The sequence below is a fragment of the Solea senegalensis genome, linkage group LG11 (genome assembly GCF_019176455.1).
Source record: "Solea senegalensis isolate Sse05_10M linkage group LG11, IFAPA_SoseM_1, whole genome shotgun sequence".
NCBI lineage: Eukaryota > Metazoa > Chordata > Actinopteri > Pleuronectiformes > Soleidae > Solea > Solea senegalensis.
Genome location: NC_058031.1, coordinates 4,372,601 through 4,393,747, shown reverse-complemented (window position 1 = coordinate 4,393,747; position 21,147 = coordinate 4,372,601). Strand labels below are relative to the sequence as shown.

Sequence of the window (21,147 nt, the reverse complement as noted above, 5' to 3'; positions counted from 1 at the left end):
GTCCTGCAATATATTGATTCTCACAGAATTGCTGTATCGTGATATTATTGGTATCGCTTATCATATCGTGAGCTGCCCTGCGATTCCCACCCCTAAAACTACTACCACAGTTACACCCATACAAGCGTAGATAGAATATAATACTAAATATGTTTTCTTTGCAGTTTGTTGACATAAACAGAGAAGATATTTCACAATAAAAACACAATAAATTATAATTGTTACGTAATAACATGTAATTGATCCATTTTTGTGACATTTATAGATTCATTCTCATAAATACATGTTGTTTTTCTGCCATTACTGTTAAGTATATGTTTTATTACTCTGGGAGCAAAAAGTACTAGTCAGGGATGGACTGACTAATTTACCGTTTTTGTAAGTTTAGACATTTTTTGCTCTCTAAAACCTTTATTTGAGAGAGTGGAGTTTTTTTTGATTCCCTGTTTAATGAATTCAGTTAAAAATTAAGAGCAGCAGTCATTCAAACATAGCAAAACTGCTGAGTCTCATTCTTATTCATGTAATACAAACACATGTTACACAAAAAAGATCAATAAAATACCACATTCCTGTAACAGGCGCCTCGCTCATATGAGAAACTTCTAAAAGGCCTTTCAGACAAAAAAAACCCCAAAACACAAGCAATCTGCTCTTTGGTGAGTCCATTAAAATGGTGACATTTTTAATAACAGCACAATGGGGGATCACAGCGAGGGAAGCGAGCGGACACATTTACAGCTAGTCTGCTCTCTTATTATACAAGGCAGCGCGGCTGGGGTTTCTGTGAGCTCCATTAACTAAAAGGAAATTTACCAGTGGCAGCGACAATGCTGCGTATGATGTGGGTTGCCTTCCTTCCCCCCCCAAACACACACACACACACACACACACACCACCCTGACCCTTCCACTCACAGGCCTTTATTCTCAACAAAGACAGTAGTATGTGTGTTATAGACAAAATGAAATGCCACCTGTTTCTGGGGACGCACGGCTGTTGATGATGATGAAGACAATCGTTAAGAACGTGTAGTAATTAGTGGAAATGAGGATGACGATGAAGCGCGAGGAGAGATGAACTGTTTGTTTAATTACAACACAAACGTGAAAGGTCAGAACATTAAATCATGTCAGAGTTGTCTGAGATGTATTGATTTTTTTAACACCTCAGAATGACAACGTCGATAATCGGGAGCGGGCACAACAAATATTAGCAATGAATGAATTAACAAATTAAAATAATAAACCAAACATGTAGTTGCTTGTATGAACTTCCCACTGATGGTGAAACACAGCCGTGATTTGTAGCAAGTGTCACGTTTACTTTCTCTTAAAATCTCAGGATCTTTCTTTGTGACACTTTTCAATGTATGTGTTTATTTCTCCACATACTCCAGCTTCCTCCCACAGTCCAAAAACATGCCGGTGGTGTGAATGTGAGTGTGAATGTTTGTTGCTGGTGTTGTCCAGGGTTTATCCTGCAGCCTCTCACCCAGTGTAGGCTTGGCTGCAGCCCCGATAACCTTAAATATAGAGTATTACAGTGAGTAAGAGGTGGCGTGGCGCAGAGGACACGTTTGCACAAGCACACTTTGCATTACCGTAACTATGCTACGGTTTGTGCTTTCGGGAAAAATTCCGACGCTTTCTGAAAGCTGAGAAGTTGCGTGTCAAAGCCGCTTGTGTGGTTATTACGGTAATTTCACTTGCTCTGTTGCAGGGAGCCGGCGAATCTGCGTCTCTGTCAACAGAGAGTTGGAAAAGCGGCTGTACATGACTTTCCATTGTTTTGGCCAGTTTTTGGACATTGAGACTGAAAAGGTCAAAAAAATCGGACTGAATTTGTGAAAAATGGAACAGAACTTGGACTGAGGCTGATGACGGAAGTACGGACAAGTATGGATACTGAGAAACGGCCTGAGTGACTTTAAAAGTGACATGGTACCTGGTGTCAGACGGGCTGGCCTGAGTATTTAAGGAACTGCTGATCTGTCAAGATTCTCTAGTGTCTGATGAGGGTAAACATGTGTGAAAAGGCCTGTTTGATACCAGAGTTCAGAGAGAGAATGATGAAGGCAACAACTTGTTACAAGTATGGAAGCAGCAGAACTCCTCACTGGCTGCCGTTACTGCACCTTTATGAGGTGTCCTGTGTACCTAGTTAAGGGGTCGGTGAATTATTATATATTATTATATTATATTATATAATTATATCTTTTTAACACTAACAATGTGACAATTGTGACAACATAAAAAGCGCCCACTTGTGCTGTGAAAGGAACCTGAACGTACAGAGAATTGTCATCTGCATGTGCAGCTCCCCAGCTCACCGTCTCAGTCTCGGCTTGTTGTTTGACTGTTCAACCGAAACTTCATTTTCACCCTCACTGGTCTCATGGCATCTTGTTTGGCTGCAGCAACGGCAAAAACTTGACTGTGGGCTTCCTGCCTGCAATCAAACAGACATTAGTGACTCGACTGAAGGGCATATTATCTACATTTAGTAGCTATAATATCCAGATCCTCACCTGTGGGCCAGTGACCGTCTGGTCTGGTCAAGACGGGGTCGGTGTAGAGAAAAACAGCTGTTCGGTAAGGGGCGATCTTCAAATTCTAACACAATATTCCATCATAATTTCGCGTTAAACATATTCATGATGATGATTTGACAGAATTTCAAGGTTATAGTTCTTGTTTTGATATGGAATGATGAAAACCTTACCAATGAAAATATAGTTGAATACGACACATTGGTGCATTTTGCGTTACCGTAATTACGTGACAGTTTGAAAAAAACTGTTTGTGAAATGAAAATGAACTTTACTTACTGACTGTTTGGCCGAGCTGAATTTTTCTTCACCGTGCATCATAGTAGCGCTGCGCTGGGAAAAGTTGCTGACTCAGCATCTCCACTGTGTCAGGTCATGTTATCAATGCTGCCAACGAGAGCCGGAGCCAATAAAAAGCCGTCTTTATTGCAGAGTCATTGAACCTGAGAGTGAACGCTGATTGTATTCTTTCCCTGTGCAGACAAAAGGACCAGCGTAGAGAGGATTTATTTACAGATTTGATTGTTTGACCTGCTGCTGAGATCACTGTTTGGATTTTCTCAGCGTGTCTTTGCCACGTCTTTTATTTTGTAATAGCGAGTGTGAATCAGGCTAAGTCAGACAGGAGATGAAGAACTGTGAGGCCTGAGGCTGCTGCATTTAAACGGGCAACTAGGTTTATGGGCCTGTACAGCTCTGGTGAGACGTTTATTACAAACTGCACAATAAAGTGTTACACTCCGTTAGTATCATCACTTAGCAGGCACAATAATCTGGACTGTATTATTAAAAATAAATAAATAAAGTGACCTGATACAAAATCATCACGTGTGAATAACAATATTTTAAAGGCAGAAATTCACCTCATATGACGTTTACTTTTCAAGAAAATCCATCAACCCGCACCAACGGACAGGACCTAAAACCTGTATTTAGTAATTATAGCGTATTTTTATCGCTCATTGTCGTTGTCTGTGCAGGTACGAGATCAGAGACATTCACCTGGTGGAGGAGAGTGTCCTGGAGAGCCTGAAGGTCAAAGCCGACTTCCACAACTTCAAGCCGCGACCGTTCAACATGCGGGAGTTTTACGACCGCACGGGTCACGACATCAAGGAAATGCTGCTCTCCTGCCACTTCCACGGCACGGAATGCAGAGCGGAGGACTTCACCGTGGTAAGAAAAGGTTTGATCATCAATGAAATAATAATTATGATTTATTTATATATGTCTTTATTCCCAACAAATCACCATAAGCACACATTTTACTTTAAAGACCCTGGTATACTTCCACGTGCAGCCCAGATTTCGGAACTGCGCGCCAGGATACAATGAAGTCATCTGTATTTACAAAACCATGGGCTACAATGTAGAATATCATCACGTTATGTGTTTTAAACTGAATGTCCTTTTAAATTCATTTGATTTTGATGTCATTAACAGACAGCACACAAGGTAAAACCATGGGATTATGTCATTTTCTGACCCTGCTGTGTTTTCTGCTCTTTGTTCAAATAGATACCATAGATAGCAATAGATGTCACAGTTTATAGGAGTGATGTGATCATATACGTCGTCTTTTATCCTCCGCGGCACAGACATACATCCACGCCGGTGCAAAATCAGATTTACACTTCTACTGTTTTCTTTTTTTCCCTTTTGTGATAATCACTTAAGAGCGCGTTTGTGAGTCTTGTTCAGAATCTGTGCCGAACAGCCCTTGTTATAATTTATGATCAAACACTGTTTTGAGCTTTTTATTTATTTAGTTGAATCCCCACCGCTCTCTGGTCATGTTTTTTTACCTTTTCATCTCCACATTGCAAGAATAAACAGTTGGAAGGGAGGGAAGGAAGGAAGGATGGCATTGTCCCTTGAAATTAAACCACTTTGGAGGAGAGATGTGTGTAGTGATGCAGAGGAGCCGGTCAAAGTGTATTAAAACAGTCCACTGATGTTGTGTGACTGACTGATGCACGAGGAAGTTTCCCCTGCAGCAAAAAAAGTTGAGCTCCCTGGCTCTAATGCCCGCGCCATAAAACCCTGCTGTTACTGCGCTGACACACCCAGACACAGTTGCCAATAGTCACTGGCTCTGATGTGGTTTTTAATTTGGAGCTGAACATTGATCATTCTACACAGCAGGCCTCACTGAATAGATTGGATTAAGTTTTATGGTAGTTTAGCCCCTCCCCACCCCACACATACACACACCCCCCCCACAGGAAGATTCACGTTTATCTGCAGTTCACATCTGTGGCTGCTGCTGTGGAGCGAGTTTGTCCATGGAGTGAGTTGTGGATGTTGGAATGTTGTTGTTGTTGTTGTTGTTGATGACTAAAAACAAGCTTGCATGTGTAGATCTAAGAGTCGAACATTAATACGCGTTGAAAAAGCAAAGATGAGCTTGTCATGGTGTCATTTGCAGCAGTTGCAATGAAGAAGCTTTAAAGGGGGACATTTCTGCTTTCTTTTCCTTTTATGAAATCTTTGATAGCAAAACAGCTGGGTGTCTTTTTATATAGAGAGATGAATGCAGAGTATTATTTTAATTTAACCTTTATTAAACCAGTTAAAGCCCCACTGAGGTGGAGAAGGGCGACCTGCCCGAGAGGTCAGCGACACACATCATAATAAATGCAAGTTCAAAAAGACAGGTCATAAACAATACGTTAAAATAGACAATAATTTGACAATAAACGAGCAGTCGTTGAGATCACAGTAACCGTTAAAACATGGGCACTGTTCACTCGATTTTTGTTGTCTAAATAATACAGCACTGTATCTTCTGATCAGGACTAATCTTAATCCAGCAAACATTTTTTCATTGTGTGATTTTCAGTTTTCAAGTTTACCTCCACAGTTTTCTTTTTTGACTTTAATTCTTTTCTATTTTGTGTTTTCTTGCATTTATTAGCATCTTATTTTTTTTGTTTGTTTTTCTCTTGGTGACTGTTTTCAAAAGAGGGCATTTTAGGGCTCCCAAAATGTCAGTGCCGTGTGGATTAATAGCCAAAAACAATGCAAAACCTTTTCGGCGGATACTCCTTAAATCATTCTCGTGTGTGTGACTGAACACAGGTGAGGGGAATGAGAATTGAATTAAATCAAAGTGTGCACTTCACGATGCACAGATTGACAGTACGGTTTCACAAACAGCACCTTCGCCATTGGCCGCAGTCAAACTAAATGTCATGTTATGCACTTATATGTTAATAAGGATTTGATTCTTGTAATATTTTAACATATTTTAAGCTTAGTTAGCCAGTCTGCCCCCAGGCTCACATGGACTTAATGTTAACACGTGGCAGCCTGAGCTTCAGGTTTACATTGCACTGCACTGTTAATGAATCATTTGCTGCGGTAAAGGAAGCTGGTTGCTCTTAAATCACTCTCTTGTTCCATAATAATCCATCCTTTGGCTATAGTGCTTTTCTATCTCGAGGGTAACTGGGGTAAAACTATAGAGCAAATGTTACAGTGGGCAGTCTCTCACAGACACAGACAACCTTTATATTTACACTTTTTAATCTGACTGTAATCTGCATGTTTTTGGACTGCGGGAAGGAGACACCCACCACATTCAAACTGTGGTACTATTACTAACCAGTGCAGAGAAATTAGAGGCCAATAGACGTGAGGACATGGCTGAAGACGAGCACAGATGTGAATACAAATCAGAGATTACCAATAAGCCACCGTGTCAGTACACTCCTGAATCTGACACTGGATACAGATCACCACCAAAATCCATCAGACCCTTTGTGTTTCGAGTTAAAGGCAGAAATGTCACTTCCACGGTGAATGAGGCAAACGTTTTAACACAACTATGAAATGCAACTGTACTGAGGAATGTTTTTAAAGCAGTATACATTTACACACTCACGATTCAGACATTCAAAATAAATGGTAGACTAGTAAATAGGGACTGATTCCACTGGATTCATATTTAGAGATTTGTAGTTTGAAAACGCTCTTTTTTGTTCACCCAGAAATGATGGTTAACCCTTTTGTTACCATCTTTAACTCGTTTGTGGTAGACAGGAAATTCTAGAGACTATGGGACTGGCGATCTGTCCAGGGTGTGACCCCACCTTTCGCCCTATGTCAGCTGAGATTGGCACAGCAACCCCCATGGCCCTCATGTGGAGGATAAAGTGGTAGAAGATGGATGGATGGATACCGGAAAGCAGAGAAATGGAGATTTGCGCCTATATACTTGTCTTTACGGTAGCCCTCAGGACTTCTGTGGAACGACTGTCCAATCACAGACCAGATTCACCAGAATAAATAACTGCCAGATATCAGAAGTGAAAGTTATCTTGTAAAAAGGGGCAGAAGCACTCACTCAGTGAACAATGTTCTGACAATTCTACAGCCATAAAACCTAAATAAATCCAGGTGGCCTGATTCTCATGATGGGCATGAGAGGGTTAAATAAAGTTCACCTTTTGCCAATATTTTAGAGACCCCAAAATCGCACAAATCATGTTTCCAGGGGAGCTCATGTCTCATTACGGGGGGCTGAGACCCCCCTGGCTCCCCTGGAGTCGGCACAATGCCTTGGATGCAGTAGTTCATGTCAAGGTAGACATGAGGTCCACATGGTGGTGCAGTGCAAGAAGGTCACCAGCAAGAAGGTCACCAGTTCCCCCACAGTTCCAAAACATGCCAAATTTAGTTGAGCACTGTAGGTGTGATTCATCTCTGAATTGTTGGCCCTGTGATGGACTGGTGACCTGTCCAGGGACCCTCATGCACAGGATAGAGGAGTAAAAAAATGAATGAATGAATTGCATGTAGACTGTGAGCTGTGACTGCTGATGTCAGAGCGTACGCAGTCTCTCAAAACCAGTTCTTAAGACTTGCTTCGAGATAAGGGCGCACAATCTCAGACAATCTCTCCGAGATATAATTCACAGCGTCGCATTCGACACATGAAAAGATCCACAGATAGTAAATTTAATGGGAAAAGGGTCAGATAGATACAGATGAAGTGCAGTATATTGATTCTTTCTGACAAGCCATTAGGAGATGGAGTATGAATGTGGTTTAGGCCACAGCTGAAGTCGGAATTTGTTAAACCAAACCCATTTGATTTGTTGGCCACAGCCTGGTTTTACAAACTTTTTTACGTGATGTGCTGAATGATTTCAATAATAATAATTATAAATGGTTAAATGAAATGGAAATCCTGATTATGAGGTCACGCTGGCTGAAGCAGATTCCATCCGTCCTACTAAACCCAGACTCAGATTAGCGGGTGCTGATGTTGTGCATGCTGTCACACACTGTCGTGACTTACTGTGTTTTTACCACCTGTGCTTTTCTCACTGTGACAAATGTTTGCTGTGGAAAAAAAGACATTATAATTACACAAGCCAATATTGCCTTTCAGCTCACCTTCACAACACAACAGGGCATTTCTTTCATTTGGTTTGTTCCCCCTTCGAGTGAGAAGGGAAAATATTAAATCCTGCCCTCGGAAGAAAGTCTCTTAAAGTGAGAGGTTAATATGGAGTGGCTTTGTGGACGTGTAATGATGTTGTTGGCCGAGTAGAACGTCCTGCTCCTGAACCCAGACATTGTGTTGGGACTTTTTCCTCATAGGATTAGAAACAACCATCTGGTTGTGGTTACAAACATTTTGGTTAGTGCTGTTTCAATAATTCATGTCAGCACTGGAAGAAGAAGAAATGCACTCATATTGAACATTTAAATCGACCTTTGGTGTGTGTCTGGACCATGTCCGTAGCAGTAGTCCCTGTTTTTACCATGCAGTACAGTTCAATACAATTAATTCCGTGGTCAAAAGTTGAGAAGGCAGAGAGTCATTACTTCCGTGTGATCGGGGAAAAGCACAAAATTTGGCATCTTTGAATTTTCCGACTAAAGCAACAACGCCAAACCAAATGAAGGATGATTTCTGGCGTAAACACTGACCTTGTCAGGACCAGTAGTCGTCATGGAGACCGAAACCTGGTCTTTATGAGACCTAAAGATTTGTGTAGTAGTTTAGTTTAAAGGCATGTTAGGCATGAAATTGATAATAGTTGAGGTTATGGATGACACTTTGTTAAGGCTGTCCAAATGAATGGAATTCAATGTGTGTGTGTGTGTGTGTGTGTGTGTGTATTCACTACCCACTTAAGCAAGTTATTGACCTTTCTGTGTAATTTCCTCTAATTTGAGGAGGGGATTGATAATTTATGCAGTAGTTAATTTATTTAGCACACAAGTCCGAGACTGTTTCTCAATCTGTCCTCCGCTCTCGCCGTCCCCTCGTCCCACTCGCACCTCTTCACACTTCTCCACTGTGTCCACCGCGAGAGAGCAATTTCTCTTCTCTTTGAAGAGCAGTGTGGTGCTCGGAAAATTGCATTTGGCCGGACCATAGTGGCAGCGGTGAGGTGTTTCCCCCTGGAGAGGTTTAAGGCCTTTATTTCTCTCCTCTCAGCTTCCCTTTGTTATCTACATCAGTGCACAGCGCCAGAAAACTGGAAAATGCACTTCCTTTGAAGATTGTCTTTGATGCAATGCATTGTTAATCTTTTCATTGTTTCATTGCAAAGTGCTTGATGAATAAGGAAAGAGGTATATCCCAACTGACTGTTCTTTGTGGAAAAGATCAAAAGAGGAACTATATCAGGCTGCTTGTGATGAGACTACAGATTCAGTGCTTAATTCAACTGATGGGATCACTTTCTTTTTGGGGAAAAAGTTTGATACTGACGACAGTACCTTGTCATCTCCTGATACAGGATTACAAAATAAATGTCTGCTTGTTCTGCATATTTCAGCTGAGTATTGGTACTGAAAGGAAAGTTGCTTGAATCAGATTGTACCCAATTTAAGACGTGATTAATCTTCTGAAGTTTCAGTGTTTTCCAATACAGACTCAAAACCAGACAATACAGAAGGAACTCGACGGCATTGGAAGCTACAAATACTGGTGTAGCATTGAGGGATATGTTTTTAGAAGCGCTGTGAACTCAACTAGAAAGTGAGAGTCTGAGTAATGTGCAGAGCTCAGCGGTGATGTGAGCACGTACCGGCTCAATAAATCAGAAAGGTATTTAGGAGTAAAGCCTTAAAAGTCTGCAATAAATTTTAAAATCAATTTGAAATCTAATCAAGAACCACAACGGATGGAAATGACCCAACTGTAGAATATTTTTGAGCTCAGAGAATTTTCAGGTTTTCCTCACAGACATTTTCCTTCGCAAGGAATTCCCAACAAATGAATATAACCCTTACAATTTCCCCTTAAATGTGCAGTTATGTGTCAACTTTTAACTTGTTGAGGCATTCTGACAGGAAGTCCAGTTGGACTCATGGGACCAATTTAGACCTGGCATTATTATCTGTCCTCAGTGATCCACACCGTCTTAAATAGGACCGTTCACACCTGGCATTAAACTATGTCTCTATGTTTTTATTGAGTCTGACTGCACAAATGTGTCTGATGTCATGTTTACGTGTGACAAGAAGGAGAGAGAAGCTGGAGTGAATCAACGTGCCGCCTACAGTGCCGTAACCTTAAATAACCATTAGGAAAAATAAATCATAAAACAATTAGTGTAAATATTGCGGTAGTTTTTAATCCATCCTGTGATCAGATCTGATTGGAAGTGTTCACACCTGTACTCTGTGTGTTGTACGGATGTTAATACCAAATGTGAACGGGGCCATGGAATGTGGAACTGTATTGCTGTGCATACAGAAAATATGTATAAGCCCTCCATAAATCTAGCTCCTCCACATCTCACTGACCTCCTCCACACCTTCCCTGCTTTTTCCCCATTCCTCCCCAGCCTCCCTCCTCTCCATACCACATGGGACTCAGGTCTGTTCTGCCCCCAACTCTGGAATGCTCTCTCACAGCACAATTCAATTGGATATCTGGCAGTTCCGAACAATAACTGCCTTCAGATCTCAACTCAAAACTCACTTATTCAGACTAGCCTTCCCCACATGACCGTCCTCCATCCATCGTAAGTCACTATTTATTTGTAAACTCTGTTTGCTGTGTTGAATTTTTCCATTTTATTGAAATGCAAGGAGTTTTTTTTTGATATTCTTATTATTTTTTCTCTAAGTAAATCGTGTTTTTGAGGGGTTTCCCATGCCCCAAAACTCACGGATTTCTGCGACCACATCCGACCTGGTGAAAATTTACATCGGAAAGTGGTTTGGGGGATGTGTGTCAAAAATTGGATGTGGGAGGGGCAAATAAGTGCGCCACCCACTGTCCAAATTCACCCTGAACATTAGGTTTATTGTACATGCCAAAAATTGGTACACGTGTAGAAAAATGACATTATGACCATGATCCAAACCCAACAGGAAGGCCGCCACCTTGTTTTATCTTCTGTTCTTATTATGTATTGTTTGTACTGTATTAATATTCGTATTACAAAATAAATGTCAATGACAGTTAACCACTGAATTATCGGATGCACCCTCTGCCCCTCATCAGTTGAAGAGAATCATCACTGCTAATTGAACTCAGAGGCATTTCCCTAATAGACAAGCAAAACGGTGCTCATTTAGAAAATCAGTTCACCACCAGTGAACTAGAGCAGTGCAGAATAAAGTGTGTGAGTCTCACTCTGACGAGCCCTTCCCTCGGTCTGATGATGCTTGGCACCTTTTGTTTGTCAAACTCTGGCTTTGACAGCTCCACCTGGGGAATTGATGTGTTGGCAAAGCTCCCAGTGCACTGTCGCCGCCGTGACAGTTGTGTTATCATTTCTGCTCTCGGATCGCTGCTGTCACGTGTCAGGAAGGCAACGCACATGTGAGGGATTCTGTAGCTGAAACCCCCAAACAAGAGAACAGACAGATCAGTGGTATGAGAAGCTTCTTGTGTTTGTATATCATTTTACAAACATCGTGGCTATGAATGTATTAATAAAGTCTTTGTTGTCTGTTCACTGAATATCTTTGTTGTGATAGCAGGATGAAAACAACACAATTTGGCATCTCAACCCAAGAAGGAAGTAGAATTTTAACCAATCAGATAAAATTCTGTCTGTTTATCTCAATTGAGTCATATTTATTGCTGCATAATAGAATTGACAGACTGACCAACACAGATCTTCTGACATCTTCACTATTATTACAGCGTCGTCCAATAGTATTTGTAACAACATAACGTTGTTTTCAAAGGCCTTCTGGTTGGACAGTTAACAGAGAGTGACCTGGTATCTGGACTGTGGTTTCAGGGGTGGAGGTAGACCAGGCAGAGAGAGGATTTCTTTAAAACGCCGACAGCTCACGAATAATTGGCTCAGGGCGGATGTGCCAGGTTGTGAATGGATGAAAATGTGAATGCGCTGGTGAAGCTCAGAGTTAAGCAGGAATTGTGCTTGTGACTTAGAAACAGACACAGAAAGACAAGTCTTCCTTTGTGAACTGAACACAATACATATAATATATAAAACAGAGATAAAGTAGCTTTGACTAGAAATAAATACGTACTGTTTAATCAGAGGTTGCACTGTTGGATTGGTTTTGCACAGCAGGTTTTATAAGTCCATGTTTAAACCATAGACTGTTTATATAAAGTGGATATAGTCTCTGTTGGTTGCAAAAATAACTTAATTTGAATGGAAGAGTATAGGAAAATGAGCCTATACGTCTAACTTCATGTATGAAGTCAGTAAAGATTTTCCCGAGGAGTTAATGGTTTCAAGTCTTCTTCAATAGAACATGATGTCAGTCTTTTAAATTATGTTCACATTTGGAGGAAAATGGATGATAAACATGAGTGGACACCAGTGTCTGTGAATTTCCAGTTGCAAAAACTAGACCCATAGACCCATAGTTACAAAAACTCTTTAGAATAGGCTCCCCCTAGTGGTCACATAAATAACAGCAATCTGGTACCTTGGCTGTGTTGACATCAAACAGCTGTGATGAGTCTGTCCCTCTGTAACTTGCTGCCTAGCCAACTGAAAAATACTGGTGTTGTAAGGGTCATAATAGGGGGTAAGACATGTTGCTCAAATGAGGCTTCACCATGAGATTTTAGATCTTTATTGGTTGCCACTTGCTATATTGTGCTGGCACGAAGTGAACCTCATAACTGTCTTTCCGCGGGTTCACGTCCACACAGACCTGCTTTGCATTTCTTCTTGCGGATACACGGCCATGGTTCCATTCATCCTAAATGTGGGGTCTGCATCAGTCTAGTTCAGTCTGCAAATGCATAACTCCATTTCACAATCACTCACTGGGAGTTTGCCCTCATTTGCATGTCCTTGTATTCTTTTGAGTGATGTGTTGTACATATTTAGGCGAAGATTTGATTTTTGACCAAGGATGGAGTTTCTGGAGTCTTTATAAAGCTTTATTGGAAATAGCTCAGAACTGAGGAGAACTGAGACAATGCCAAACATGAACAAGGAGATGCTAACAGTCCTCTGTCATTCTGCCTGTGAATCCCAGACTTATGGTATTTAAAAGGTTTTGGAGAAAAGGGGGAGAGGAGAGAGACGTCAGGTCAAAATGTCTGCCGCCTATCTGCTGATACCTAGAGTCGACGTTGGGGAAGACTGTGTAGTTGAGTTATTGGTCCTCTGCCCCAGTTAGGTTCAACAAAGATAAAATGAGGCACACTCTGTAGACAAATGATGGGTGCCAGAGTTAAACAGAGTTGCAGCTGGCCTTGTTCTTAGTTTGTCACTTCACCGCGTGGTGAGTGGGAGTGAAGTATTGTTTTTAGTGGCTCTGTCTGTTTGTTTGTGCTTCCACACTTGCACTTGCCAATATGACCAACAGAGGCCACCAGAGGTGAAGTCTGCCATCTCTGATTGCCTTGTTAGGCAATGTGAGTTGCTAATTTAAAGAAGGCTGAAGAACAGTTGTTCTCTTACATGGTGGACCTCCTAACATAACTCAAGCAAGTCTCCATGGTTGGTGTCTCTTTCAACCAAAATAATGCCACCAACTGGATTGGACCAGAGGGAGCATGCGCAGCCAGCGCCTTCATTCCATATGAACTCAAACTGTAGCTGTGCTCAGCTTTGTCTGCAAAGGATCCATTCAGATTGGCAAACGATGAAATGTACATCACGTGGACCCTATAGCCAGACCCATACACAAAATATGATCTGGACCATGAAGTTGGGAACCCTAACCTATCAGGTCAACAGACAGCAGGGATACAAGCAAACCCAGTGCACTTTCATGTCTGATTTTCTGGTTGACTGCAGTTAAGCTCATGTAGAAAATGGTCTTTAGCCCCAGTCTGAACTCCTTTACAAGTTACCCACAGGGTGACAATGGGCTCAGATCTCTCTGACAGTTCCAGCTACACTGTGAGCTGGAAATGAACCAGACTCTTGGGAGATAATAGCCCATTTTTACCTTGGCAAGGATATTCTTTTGCTTGCTTTTCCTGTGGGTTTTGTGGCCTGAAGCGACAGATGTGAAGCACAGCCACCGCCACCGAGTCCACCGGCCAGCAGATTGTGGGTCAGCACAACTATGCTGCACGTCCTGGCTCCTGAATCAGTCACATTCTCCTATGAGCTGAGTTAGCAAAGTTATGTCACCTCCTGGTCACAGTGTTTATCCTCGTTTCTCCTCCTCCTCTCTCGCTCTCTCTCTCTCTCTCTCCCTCCTTCCCTCCCCCTTTCAGGCAGCTTTCTGCATTCCTCCTTTGTCTCAACCCTTGTGTAGTGCATTCCTCACATCAGTCCCCATAGGCATGGCAGTCCTCATTATGTTTTCATGTCATGTTCACTCCTCTTCTTTCTCTCTCTTTCCCTCCCTTGTTCTCGTGCCCTTTGTTCTCCTTAGTCCCATGACATCCCCCTCTCCTCTCCCTGATTCAGGCCTATATTTTAAGAAAAAAACACACACACAAAAAACAGAATGAAAGGAGCAGAGAAAACACTTAAACAGCCCCACGTCCCACGACACCTCTGTGATGAACACCGAGGATTAAATTAATATTTGGCTCACACTGCTGAACGAGGGGTATTTTAGTGCTGACCACCTTCAAACACTGATTGAGGGTCTGAGTAACTACATTAGATCAGCAGGTGAATACTCCGGGCTCATAATGGGGAGTAATTCTGTGCAGGAGAGCCATCTGTCAGCAGCGAGACTGCCAGACACAGCAGGAGAGCTCCAGTGCAAGTTTATTGAGTGCAGTTTAAAACGCTACCTTTGGTAAACATTTGTAACTCCCTGTAGGTTAAACCCTCGTATTATTTGTGCGTGGAACTGCAGTATAAATGCAAGTTTGAATAATAAGTCCTTCAGTTTCAATAGGAAACAAAAAACGACCCTTGTGTCATTTCAGTGATTACGTGAAACCTCCAAACGAGGCGAGATTTATGATGCAAACCGGCTAAAGAAAAAAATAAGTCCACTAGATGTTGCAGTTAACAAATGGTTGATCCTTTTGCAGTTGTCCAATTCACAGAAGCTAACCCAGCGATACGCTTCAGGTTCTGCATTTATTTATACACACTTTTTGTACATCTGGATTTTCTCTGTTAGGACTTTGGAGAACGGGGTTAAGTGGGTAGTGCAGGTCGTCGTCCAACAAGAAGACGCCTTTGAGATCCTTGTAAAGACTCTTAACCCTAAATTGCTGCTGGTGTCTGTGCCAGCGGAATAATAAAAGTGTGCTGTATGTATAGATCAGGGGTGTCAAACTCATTTTTGTTCAGGGGCCACATCCAGCACAATTTCATCTCAAGTGGGCCGGACCAGTAACAATAGTGACCAACAAGAACTCCTTTGTTTTCTCTCCTTTGTTTTACATTTAATGAAGGATATTTTAACAAAACATGACATTTCTTGAGAAATATAAGTGCAATTGCAACAATATCATGCCTAAATGTACTTTTTTGCACATCACACTGGATCTATAAAGGCACAAACATTTAGTCACAGGTATCTGGAAGTGAAAAATATTGCGTTTGACATTACGTTTAGATTGTAATCGTAGTGTGAAATTTTAACAAATATATCCTGTGGTTCAGATTGGACCCTCTGGCGGGCCGGTTCTGGCCCCCGGGCCGTATGTTTGACACCCCTGGTATAGATGCACTGTGTGAGTCGGTTTAAACGGTTTATAAAGCTTTAACTGGTCACCGAGATCAGAAAATGGCAATATAAATTTACAACGAAACAGTGTTTTTGTATTTATGGTTCATATTGTTTGGCTGTGGACCTTGTTTTCAGATGTCTGGTCTTGTTTTTATGGAGCCCGTGAGGAGACATTTGTTGGGGGGGGGAAATATCATGTGTCCAGGCTTTAATAACAGTGCAGTGTATCTAAAACACACTTTACTGTAGGTTGTCTTACTTTTACTGACTTTTAATTTGTTCAGTTTCCCTCCAGTTTTGTTTACCTGTGCTGCCCTGATTAGTTGCACCTGTGTCTTAGGTTCCACTCCCTTGTGTATTTATCGTCCCTGTTCCATGACTTCTCTGCCGGTTCATTTATTCTTCCAAATGTTTCCATTTCCCTGTGATGTGTCGGCTGCAACACGTCATGTCATCTCATTTATTTTTCTGTCTGGTATTTTCTTACCCCGGTGTCACCCTGCTGCTTTTTGAAAACCTTTTCAAGTAAGACTCCTGTTGCTGCACACTATTACCCAGAATGTAAATCTTCGGTTTGTTACTAATCATGTTTTACCTCTCAATATTTATATGCACATAACAAATGAATGGATGGAAAACTTTTTACCCCCCTTTAAAATGATTCCACACCATTAGAGGACACAAAGTATTTTAGTGTACTAATAGACTATAAGCATTACAGTGGCTTCATACTGCAGGATCCACTCCATCGCCCACTAACACATTTTGAAGCCCCAAGTTTAATTTTCAAGGGTGAACAGCCGCAGAGCATCTCCATGACTCCAGCTGATTTCTGGATTTCTGTGATCAGTCATGCTGCTCAATCACGCTCTATTTGCCCAGGCCTGAGAGGGGGAAACACTTTTTAAGAAGACATTTTGGGCCGAGGCAAAAGGGAGGGGGAGGGACAAAGAAAGCGCAGCATGACTGAAAATAGCCTGGTTTTGCTGCACTGCCCTGCACATGGTTTATTTACCGTGAGGAATAGTGCAGGTGACTCGAGGGCTGGATTGGAGGCAGACTGGCAAAGACTACCTGTGACTCAGACTTCTGAATGGAGTTCAGAGGAGGAGGAGACTGAGGAAGAATCAGTGCAGTTCTGCCGCCAAGCTCCTCTGGACTCAGCTGACCCCAAATATGGCTAATTGTGTTGTTTCCAGAGGTTGTCACGCTACTATTTCACACTACCAGGCTGAAGTGACTAATATTATGATTATCTTCCATTGATGTGACTCATCATTTTTTTTATGTCATCCGTCATGTTGTCGCCCGCCGCGTTGTCGTCTGTTGTGTTGTCGTTCGTCGTGCTGTCTTCCATCGCGTTGCCATCCGTCCTGCTGTCGCCCGTCGCGTTGTCTTCTATTAGCATAATTGTGATGAAAATGTCCTACTGAGTGTTCATGTTTATTTGTAGTTGTAGAATCCACTTCTTAAAATATTCAATTTACGCAAAAAAAAAAAGAAATACACTGCTGACATAACCTTTTAGGACACGAGTGCTTCTAACACCATCGTTTGTTTTTATCTTCACGAGTGAAATCTTTTGACAGGTCGATGACTTGCAGGCTTGTAGTTATTGTTAAAACACTCTGAGGTCTAATTCAGGTCAAATGTTTCCAAGGTTATGATGCCAGACTGAATCAACATCTTTTCACCTCATGTAATGGTGCGTTCATTAAAATATGAGAGTGGATTTTAATAATTCTCCCAGTATGAATGGGGCTGCACAGTAATAAGCAGGTGCAGAATATTGTTAGACCATGTTGAAATGAAAAATGGGGTTAAATGAGAGAGAATGCAGTATACACAGTCGAATGTTAAGTGAATCTGCACAATCAAATTGTCCTTCCACGGAACAAACAAACAGCACCGACGGAAAAACAAACGGAGCGAGGAAGCTGCTGAGTTTTCATTCACTCACCTCCAGAACCTCCCGTTTCATTTCTTTTGTTCGTGTGTAAACTGCAGCCAGACGGAGGCTCTGTGTGTGACGAGGTTGGAGAAATGGATGCAGGGCAGAGAGAAGTGAGAAAAGACAGATGGGAGCAGTTGTAATGACAGGTGAGGATGAAGACTGCATATCCTGTAGGTGCGAAAGACGCTCCGAACAAGGACAAACGGGTGACAGAGAGTGGAGGGAGGGACGGAGAATGAGCCTGGGGCAAGTTATTGAGTGCAAAAAAAAAAAATGAAGGTTATAATGAGGAGTGGAAGGAGAAAAGCAGCAGGAGATAGGAACAAAAAAAAGGGGGGCTACATCTTATGTCTTCCTCTGACACAGCTTTAATGAGTCATTTATTTTAATATGCAGAAAGATCCTGCCCAAATTTACTCTGGTCATAATAAAGGGTTTTATGGTTGTCTGAGGGAAAATTATTGGGAACGGAGGAGATATTTAATTTCCAGCAAGTACGATCAAACAGAGGTGCAAACAGTCAGCAAACACACACACACACACACACACACACACACCAATATATACAGATAAAGTGCTGTTGGAGGAGGCAGTGGCATTCGCAGCAACAGCAGCAGCCTCGTGGGAGAACAGCCGCGAGACTGATTAGTATTTCCTGGATGTGCCTTTGCACTTTTATATCAACCTCAGTCTGGCATTTCCACCACAATTACTGAGCTAATCAGTTAACCAGTGATGGCGGCGGCTCGGCCTGCAGCCTGAGTTCAGGCAGCATTTCTTTCTGTTGTTATTTTTTCTGTCTGAAGTGTCTGCAGGAAACCAAAAAAATTGACATTGTGTATATGTGTGTGTCTTTGTGTGTGATTTGTTTAGACCTTGGCTCCTCAGGATGCTGCTCTCTTTTCCAAAAGATTATCATTATGACATTTTATCACACAGACAGAATACAATATGGACTAAAAGAAAAGAAGAAAAGTTGGCTGGAAGTTTGAGCAATGTTTTGCATACCGACCTGAGAAGGAAAGGTACGTTTAAACTGTCTCTGGAGACTGTCCAATATCCATAAAGTATACGAAGTGCCTGAGGGAAGGGGTCGCTCCACTAAGTCGCCTAAACGCGCATATCATTGAGGCAGGGTCTTAAAATTGAATCCAACCTAGGTGGGAAAAATTCCAGAACATTAGGGAAAAAAGGTTGAAACTAGAGCTGCAGCTAAAGATTATTTCCATAAAATATCAGAAAACCTTAAAAAATGTTGATCGCTGTTCGTCAAACCTGGAAATGATGATGTTCTCAAATGTCTTTGATGATTAACTTTTAATGATTTCTTTGTTATGTGGAGCAAAGAAATGAAGAAAATATTCACATTTAAGAAGCTCGGAAATCTTGTTTTAATCATGAAAAAAGCTTCAAACCGATTAATCGCCGATTAATTTAGTAATCGATTAATTGTTTCAGCTCTAGTTGAAACCTTGGTCCAGTAAGAAGGAGACAGGACATGAATATTTCTCCCCTAAAGCCTCATGAAGGTCTATTGTTTAATAGTATTTGGAATTTATGTTTGACACAATCCAAAAATAAAACACAAAAATCAACGTGTGGTGTTTGATTAAGGATAAGAGCGTAATATTTCTAGTATTTCATCACTCATGACGTGAGTTACATCTTAGTATAAAAGTACAGCGGTAATTCACAACACAGGCACTTGGTGTGTGTTGTTCACACAGAATAGAGGTCGCCAGTCACTGCAGTTGTGTGTGTGTGTGTGTGTGTGTGGCCTGGTTAAGAATGACAGGTATAAAGAAGAGGACTGGTTGTGCCTTCCTTGTTTACTCCCTGTTGGTCTTTGCTGCTGTGATAAGTGGAGCGGAGCTGAAGTTGATGTCATGGCAGAGTTGTCAGGTATTCTGTCTTACTCTGTGGTTGATGGTTAAATTTAGGTTGCTCAGACGTAGACCACAGAAAGTGAGGACAATTGTGCTGATCCTCACGTTCTGTCTGGGTTAGGTTTTGTCCATGAATATGTTAAAATGTACAGTACATACAGAGGATATAATAATATGCAATATAGAGTGTATAGCGTGGCATTTCCCAACATTTTCACCAACTCTATAAACACACCTGAGAAAAAAGTACTCAAAATGTTTAAATTGGATTGAATTTGTGAAATTTGGTCTATTTTGGGACTATTATTGCTACTTTATATCACTATTAAACATGTGATATAAAATTAATCATAGCTTTGACTCATTCAAAAGAAGATGAAAAAAAAATGCATTTTTTAAAGCCTGAATATTTGACCTATAAACACACACCCCCAGGATGTCCATATATGGAGTTGTGCATTATTCCCACGACAAATTAGCACTAAGGGTTAAGTGTTGTGCATTTAGTTGTGACGCTAAGGTTAGGGTAAGGGGTTAAAGAGTGCGTTATACCTGGGCTGTCAAACTCATTTTAGTTCAGGGGCCTGTAAAATAATAGCATAATAATATTGTTTTCCATTTAATGAAGTGTCTTTTGCAATATTTTGCAATTTCAACAATATTATGCCTAAGTTTTACCACTTACACATGTGCATTACGACTTACAGATCACAGAGGGTCTGCAAAGGCACAAACCATTTCATCACAAGTATCTGGATCTGAAAAATATAGTGTACATTTTAACAAATTCATCCTGGGGGCCAGATTGGACCCTCTGGTGGATGGGTTTGGGCCCGCGGGCCGTTTGTTTGACCCACCTACTGTATCTGTGAGTGTCCTCACTAAGAATGCTGTACACAAATGTGTGTGTGTGTGTGTGTGTCCTGCAGCTGACAGGGACATACCTGTTTTAAAGTGGCAGCACAAACTTATTATGCCCCCTCTGTCGTCTCTCTGCAGACAGCGACTCTTCTACACCTCGGTAACTCCTCGGCGCTGAACTTGAGGGAACAGCTAATATGTTTTTCAGTCACAGGCAGAGAAAACAAAGTTAATGAAACGAGGGCGTCACACTTTGTCTCCAGCCCCGTCACATGACGCTGAGCTTCTGCCTGTGAATCATTTGAGCGGCGTTTAACCTCACAGCTCTGTCCAGCGATGCAGGACAAGTCGCACAATTTTCAGTCTGTCCTCGTTCCACAATCTGCTGTGGCTTAGTGCAATATCTTGTTTTTCGTCACCGATTTTTGAAAAGAAAAAGAAATAAATGATAATAATAGGGCTTCATCTTAATATCGCTTAATATGTTGACTATTTCTCAATTAATCGAGTGATCGTATCTCAAACCTGGAAATAATGAGGTTTTCAAAGGCCTGAATCCATGTCTGTTTGTCACAGCAACAGGGCTGACCTGAGGTCAGTTAAAAAGATTAAGACGTTCTAAACGGTCAGCTGTCAGTGTGTCGTGTTTGCTACAGTGACAACAGTTACACGTCGCAGCTTTAAGTTTGAATGGCTGCATTAATCAGCTTTACAGTTTATCTCTCACACGCAGGCACATGCACCAACCGAGCAGAGCAAAGACCAGCTGCAGGATAAATGTGCAGAATTTGACCCATAGCAACTCACTGTGCACATAGATGCAC

The 21,147-nt window shown here is 41.6% G+C and overlaps 1 protein-coding gene across 1 annotated transcript in view; it reads left to right on the top strand.

The window, feature by feature from the left end:
• The window catches only part of LOC122777412 (acid-sensing ion channel 1-like), a 60,870-nt gene that overhangs the window by 5,654 nt on the left and 34,069 nt on the right, over window positions 1–21,147 (top strand). The window contains exon 2 of the mRNA XM_044038639.1: window positions 3,532–3,727. Coding sequence (XP_043894574.1) covers window positions 3,532–3,727 — 196 coding nt within the window. The remainder of the gene's footprint in view (window positions 1–3,531; window positions 3,728–21,147) is intronic.